At 62.0% G+C, this 6,825-nt stretch overlaps 3 protein-coding genes and 1 pseudogene across 3 annotated transcripts; all 4 read left to right on the top strand.

Moving 5' to 3' along the window:
* Tco025E_07926 (trans-sialidase) lies at positions 1-1,907 on the top strand (the record flags this gene model as incomplete). The annotated part of the gene is made up of 1 exon (XM_029374784.1): positions 1-1,907. A coding segment is annotated over one exon (1,907 nt), but the record flags the coding sequence as incomplete, so codon positions are not given.
* Positions 1,908-3,007: 1,100 nt separating this feature from the next.
* Positions 3,008-3,826, top strand: Tco025E_07925 (mucin-like glycoprotein; the record flags this gene model as incomplete). Its single annotated transcript, XM_029374783.1, has 1 exon — positions 3,008-3,826. The coding sequence occupies one exon, from the start codon at positions 3,008-3,010 to the stop codon at positions 3,824-3,826; it is 819 nt and encodes a 272-aa protein (XP_029225103.1).
* A 311-nt stretch (positions 3,827-4,137) lies between these two features.
* Tco025E_07924 (hypothetical protein) lies at positions 4,138-4,631 on the top strand (annotated as a pseudogene).
* Positions 4,632-4,912: 281 nt separating this feature from the next.
* Positions 4,913-6,313, top strand: Tco025E_07923 (retrotransposon hot spot (RHS) protein; the record flags this gene model as incomplete). Its single annotated transcript, XM_029374782.1, has 1 exon — positions 4,913-6,313. One exon carries the CDS (start codon positions 4,913-4,915, stop codon positions 6,311-6,313), a length of 1,401 nt encoding a protein of 466 aa, XP_029225102.1.
* Between the last annotated feature and the right edge of the window lie 512 nt (positions 6,314-6,825).

Here is a 6,825-nt window from a genome sequence, read left to right as displayed (position 1 = left end):
TTGGAGGAGGGAAGCAAGTCTCGTGGGCGACGCCCGTGTCGCTGAAAACCAAGCTTGCCACAGAGATGCAGCGGCATTCGTGGAAGGAGCTGTACGCTGTCGGTGGGGCCAGAGGCGTTGCGGTTGGGGAAAAGAAGATTCTCTTCCCTCTTATGGGAACCAGCGTGGGCGCAGAAGAACGCAGATTTGCCTGCACCGTCATGTACTCCGAGGACAATGGGGGCAGCTGGAAGCTTCCTGCGGCGCCTGTGGCTGCTGAGGACTGTAACGCTGCCACGCTTCTCGAGTGGGAGGGGAAACTCTTCATGGCCACCTCCGGATTTTCTTCGCCGTGGCGGCACAGGGTCTTCGCATCCGGTGACGAGGGGAAGACGTGGAACGAGGCTGCCGGACCCTTCGCACGCCTGTTGGGCGACGCATACACATTGTCTATGGTCCGCGGTGCTGTAGACCTCATGACTGCAACCATCGCGGACAAGCATGTGCTGCTGTACACGCAGGTGTCGTTCAGTCTTACTGCGCCAGAAGGAACCAGCGGAATAGTCACGTTCCGCCCTGCAATCCACCTGTGGCTCTCCGACGGTGTCCGGACCCACGACGTTGGGCCGATATCTGCGGATGATGCGGGCGCCGCCCTTTTCAGCTCGCTGCTGTACACAAACGATGAGCTGCTTGCCCTCTACGCGATGGGGGACGCGAGCGGAAGGCCACGTAGTCTTGTTTTTGCGCGCCTCCCAGAGCAGCTGCGGCGCATCAAGTCCGTGCTGCAAACTTGGAAAGAAGTGGACGCTAGAGTTGCAAGGCTTTGCGGCGCCGCAGAACCCGCTGCTGCCTGCGTCGGTGCTATGCCAACGGACGGGCTGGTTCGGTTTTTGTCGAACAATGGCAACAACACCCACTGGAAGGACGAGTACCTTGGGGTGGGCGCCACGGTGTCTGGAGAAGCAAAGAAGGTTGATAATGGCTTCGCGCTGGCAGGGCGGGGTGCGCAGATTGCGTGGCCGGTGGCCAGAGACGGGCATGGCCCAGGGCACAGTTCTGCGGGCGAAGAGGTGACTCTTGTGGCGACGGTGACCATCAACAAGGCGCCACGGAGCGCCACCCCACTGCTGGGCGTGAGGACGATGCCCACTGGGTTATATCTGGGACTGTGGTACGACGAGCACAAGCGCTGGAAGACGAAGTTCGGGACGGAAGGAGGGAACACACAAACAATGACGTGGAAGGAGGGAAGGGCATACCGAGTGGTGCTCACGGTGCGGAACGGCGGCGGCTCGGCATACGTCGACGGACAGCTTGTGGGGAGTTTGGAGGAGAAACCTCCATCTACTGATCTGTTTCCTCCGCCTCCGCCTCCGCCTCCGCCTCCTCGTGACGAATATCCGCTGGAGAAGCCGCCGGAGAGGGTCTCGCACATCTTCGTTGGGAAATACAGCCACCGCGACGAAAGCACAGAGGTCCACGTGACGGTGACGAGCGTCTTGCTGTACAGTCGCTGCTTCGACGCCAGTGAGGTTGCGGCGCTGGAGAGGAAAGAAGAGGAGGCCAGCGTGACGCCGCCGGAACCGGAGCAACCGTCTCGTACCGCCACATCCGCCGCCAGTGACCCGACGAACCCTGCGCACGACGAGGCTGCAGCAGCTGGCGGCGTGGCCGAGGAGCCGTCAGGGGCAGCCGGCACTGGCCCCGCGACGACCAGCGCGGCTGGGAGTTCGGCGGGGGGTGCGTCGGTGCCGCGCGGTGCACCGGCGCCGGGCCTAAACAACGCCTCCGCCGCACTTGCAAAGGGGGCTGCGGGCACAGTGCAGAGGGAGGCTGGCGGCGGCGACGGCTCTGCGCGTGGGCGTGTGTCTGCGGTGCTCTCGCTGCTTCTGCTGGGACTGTGGGCATGTGTGTCGCTCCTCTGAGCCGGAGACCCACGACAGCGAGGGAGGAGGCGGTGCGACCCGCGCTGGAATGCGTGCAGAGTTTGTTTTACGTTCGTTGATTGCTCTCTCCAGTGCAGCCCCCTTTTTTTCTTTTTGTGTGTGCGTGGTGAGTACTTTTTGCTTTCGTTCTTTTTTTTTTTTGCTTGGACTCTCGCTGTGGAGGTGGGCGAGAGCTCCCCGCGTGGCTGCTTGCGTCTCTGCCCAATGCACGCAGGCGGGGGACGGCGCGCCGCAGCGACGGGGCGCGCGGGGGGTGATGCGTCGTGGCCCGCGAAGGACACCACGCACACCGGAGGTGCTGTGAGGTATAAATGGCCGGTGCGAACGTGAGGGGGAGTGCAATGAAGTGAGATGTTCACCGCCTTTGCTTTTGCCGCGTGCAGAAAATCCACGCGCAGTTTTGCGAAGCCACGCGACAGCTCGCTGCCGCTTCACTTTCTTTTTTGTTGTGGCAGGAGGCGTCGTGGAGGGAAGTAATTCTTCTTTTGGGGTTTGTGGGGGATTTATACATGGCGCAGGACGATTTTTTCTTTTTTGCTTTTCTTCGTATTTCCCGTGGCTGGCCGCCGCTTGGGCTGCGGTGCCGGCTCCAGCCTTCTTTTGGTTCGTTTCCGTCCTGCGCCTCTGCTGTGCGTGTGTGTTTGTCTGCGCGCCCCCACGCGCTTCGCTCTTCCCGCTCTTTGCGTTGCGTGTCTGCGGGCACACACACACAACCGACGCGCACGCAATGCGCCTGTAGTGCCGTGCAGGTGGATGGCGTTTCCGCGGCCTGCGCTGGCAGTGCCGTGTGCGGCTGCTGCTGCCGTTTCCTCGCGGGCCGTGAAGAGAAGGGAAGGAAAACGCACAGCACGAGCGAGAGTGCGCTGTGACTAACTCGTTTTGCTTGCGGGCGCCGCCTCATTTGGGTGGTGGCTGCGTGAAGTTGCTCGGCTGCCGCCTTTTTCTTCTTGCGACCTGCTCTCTTCACTGTCTCCGCTGCACTCCCTCTCCATCCCTCTACTTCTCTTGCTTCCTGCGTCTTTTTCTCCGCTGACTTCAGCGACTCTGCCACTCTGCTGCCACTACTACTACTTTTGCCGATGACGACGCTGGCGATGCGGCGCCGTGCGGTGTGCGCCCTGGCGCTCCTCGCGCTGCTCTGCGGCTGCACCTCCGTCTGCGGGGCGAATGCTGCGGAGGCGGCCCCGAAGTGTAATGTGTCGGTGCCGGTGGATGTGTCGTGTCAGCGTACTGGAGGGAATTTAAGTTTCCGAGTTCGTGGGAATGAGACGTGGGTGGCTTGTGCGTTGGACGATGAGGCTCGCACTGCGCTGAGCAACACAAGTGCCGCTTGCGCTGCGTGGGAGAAGGAGGGGCACACCGTCGCCGGCGCTGAGGTGAACTTCTGTGACGCCGGCGGGGACCTCACGGAGAACATTTGCATCGCGGCCGAGTTTCTCTACGCTTCCCACCAGTGCGGTGCCCGCTGTGCTGAACACGCGGCAACGGACCCTGTGGCGTTCACGATGACAATTATGGACCGTGAGGAAGGTGAGTTGCATAAGTGGCAGGGGGCACAGGCTGAAGGAGCTACGCTGCAAAATCAAGGGAGCCGCGTTGGCGGCGCGCGCGAGACGGGCGTCTGTCCGTTAACAGCAGCCCCTGCGGCGGCCGAAGAGGAGGGCACGGGTGCGCTTACGGGCACTGCGGGGCCGCTGCTTCGCCACAGCCCCGAACCGGCGCGCAGCCGCAACGGGAGGCAGCGGGCCCCGGCACCGTCACTGAGACCGGCGCGCCCGAGGTTGACTCTGCGGTCACCAGTGGCCCTGCCGCTCCCGCTGGGAGTCGGGCGGGGGCAACTCCACAAGTTCCCTCCGCAGGTGGCGGTGGGGCTGCTGGCGATCAGACCGGAGAGCTGAATGAGGCGAATGCCGAAGACACCGCAGAGTCCGATGACGCTCGCGGACCTGCAAAGAGCGAGGCCAAAACACCAGCAGCGGGGCCCACCGCCACCAGCACAGACAACGCCGCGACGACGACTGACGGTGGCAGCAGCAGCCCCGCGGTGCAGCCGCAGCCAGAGAGTTCAGTGGCGGCAACCGAAGCTGGCCAGCGAGAACAAAAGGAGCAGTCCGCAGTGCCCACACCCAGGCAGGAAACCGAAATGAGTGGCGGCGGCGAAGGACAAGCTGTTCAGCGGGCAGCGGGGGCGGCTGCTCAAGGGGGGACCACCACCAGCTCGACGCATGCAGCGAAGCCGGCGCCCGGCGACAGCGACGGCAGCACCGCCGCGCCCTCGCACTCCGCCTCCCCTCTTGCGCTGCTTCTTCTGCTTGCGAGTGCGGCTGCCGCTGCGATGCTGGCCGCGTGAGGGACTGAGGGAGGGTGAGGGCCGTGCACACAGCTCGCCCTTTTCTGTTTCTCTCCCTCGCTCTTTGCGTGTGTGTTCCCCTGCACGGACTCTCTCGCTCTCGCCGCACCCCAAGAGGCACAGGCACATAATGTGCTCGTATATACACAACTCCACTCATGCAGGCCCGTCGGTCTTCTTTTTTTTGCCCCCTGACGAGCCACTGCCGTCCTGCTTGGCCGCGTGGGTACAGCACCGTAACTGTTTTTATCCTTTTTAGTTTCTTTTCATTGCTTTCAGTGGGCGACCTCCTTTCTTTTTCTCTCTTCCTGGATTGGGCTGTGCGGGAACAAAGAGAATGCGTGTGTGTGCTGGTCGTCCCACGCGTTGCTGCGCGGCCCCACTGCTCGGTGGACGCACCCCCACGCTTCGGCCTCACTTCACGGGGTTTGCTTTTGTTATAAATTTCTCTGTTTGTGTTTGTGTCTTGGTTGGCTGCCCCGCCCCCGGCGGTGTGTGCGGTGGCCCCCTCTCCTGCTGGATGTCGCTGCGTGGGGTCGTGTGTCTGTGGGCCTATTTTTTCTCTCTCCCTCGCATTCTCCTTTTGGCTTGTGGTGGCTGCTCAACTGCCGCTCAAGCCAACAACAACTACAACATGGAAAAAGAAATGAAGGAGACGATGCCCGCAACGCAAAAAAGGGCGGACGCTGGTAGGAAGGAGGAGCGCCCAGACGCTACTGATCTGCCGCAGGGACGGCGGCGGGCGAGGGAGGGGACCGGCGGCGACTCGGAGCAGCAACCCGCACCGCAGCGCCGAAGGGTGAAGGAAACGCCACAGCGGGGGGAGGAGGGAAGGACCAGGCTGCCGTTGCCGGAGGGCTTCTACGACTCCGTGTTCAACGCGAAATGGAGCCATGTCTTGGGGCATCCCGGGGGGGAAGGGGAAGAGAGGGAGCTGCGGATGGAGGTGAAGGAGGGCCAATCACCAACACAGTGGTGGGAGTTCGATTTGAGTGGTATGTTTATTAAGCCGCTGAGCGATGCAGAGCAGTTTCGTCCACCGCGCCCCCGGCTGATGGTGCTCTCCTCCGAGAAGGGGTGGCCCTATTCGCTGCAGGATGGCACAGCCCTTGCCGACTGCTTCGTCACCGCCGAGGCGGAACGGGTGTGGAAACGCCTCAACGGCTTTCTGCGCATGCTGTTTCGCCATTCCATGGGAAGAGACTCCGAAGTGGAGCGAGTTTTACTGCTTGGGACGCCCGGGATGGGGCTGTCGATGACTGTTGGCTCCTACCTCCTCTACCAGCTGCTGCACTACGACGCCGAGCAATTGCAGGTGGCCGTCTACTGCCTTGGGGGAGAGCTGGCGTACGTGTTTGACAAAACCACGCAAACGGTGACGGAGCACGAGGGCGCGGGCAGTATTGTCGATGTTATTAACGGCTTGGCCGGGCGCGAAAAAAAAGGGTATATTGTCTACGATGTGTCGGAGGAGGGGGCACCGCCGTCGTCAGGACTACCGCCTGCTGGGTGGGGCATGATTTTGCTGGGATCCCCAGAAAAATATAACTACAGAGCACTGGCGATGCAACTGCGTATCGGTCTCACCATCATGAACTGCCCTAGCGAGCCCGAGGTGAAGGCGATGTGCGCCTGGAGGACGCGTGACCGCCCCGCGCAGGAGCAAAAGGAGTACTGGGAGACGGTCTACAGGCGCATGGATGAAATCGGACCGGTTCCGCGCTACATCCTCACTGAGGCTGATTTCAATGAGCGCACTGCGGCGGTTAACAGCGCCCTGCAGGCGATTGACGCCTCGGCTGCGAGAGACTTCTTTACTCAGGAAGAGGGGAACATGTGGTGCCCGGAGAATCCGTTTCAGAAACTTGTGAAAATTGGGCGGGGACGTAGCGAATACTGTTTGGAGCTCGTGTGCGCCTCACATCTCTCTGAAGACATTCGCTCTCGAATAAGGGGCCGTTTGTGTATGGTACTGAGCTACTACGAGTTGCTCTCGCTATCAGCGCGTGCCTCTAGTTTTTCCCGAAGACGCTGAAAGTGTGTGCCCCGGACCCACACACACGCACACACGCAAGGGAGGAGGGCCTTCTGCAGGCGCGGCGTAGAAAAAAGAGGGAGGCTCGCGCGGGGCTGCGGGCGCCGACAGGACGGCAGGCACGGCGCTGCGTGTTGCGGGTGGGCCCGGCGTCGCGTGCCGGGCAAAGGCACAGAGATGTGGGCGCCGCAGGAGCCTTCGGGCTGAGAGGGCGGATGGACGCAGCGTGCGGGGAGTTGCGCGGGGGCGGCGGTCTGGGGCCTTTACGCTGTTGGGCGCCTTTTTATTTAAATTATATATATATTTTTAAGCAGTCGGGAGGAATTTGTTTGGGCTGCGGTTTGCGGCGGCGGGTGCGCATCACAACACTACCGCCGGCGCAGCGAAGCAGCAGCCCGGAGAGTGAAGGACGAGGGTGTATACTTTAAAGGTTGGGGAAAACTGTTAGCCGGTGAGTGTTCGTGGGGGATATATTTGCGTGCGGGGAACACGGCAACGCGCACGCGGCGCGG

This window comes from Trypanosoma conorhini (genome assembly GCF_003719485.1).
Source record: "Trypanosoma conorhini strain 025E chromosome Unknown Tco_14.4_contig_00664, whole genome shotgun sequence".
NCBI lineage: Eukaryota > Euglenozoa > Kinetoplastea > Trypanosomatida > Trypanosomatidae > Trypanosoma > Trypanosoma conorhini.
This window is presented reverse-complemented; position numbering and strand designations above follow the sequence as displayed.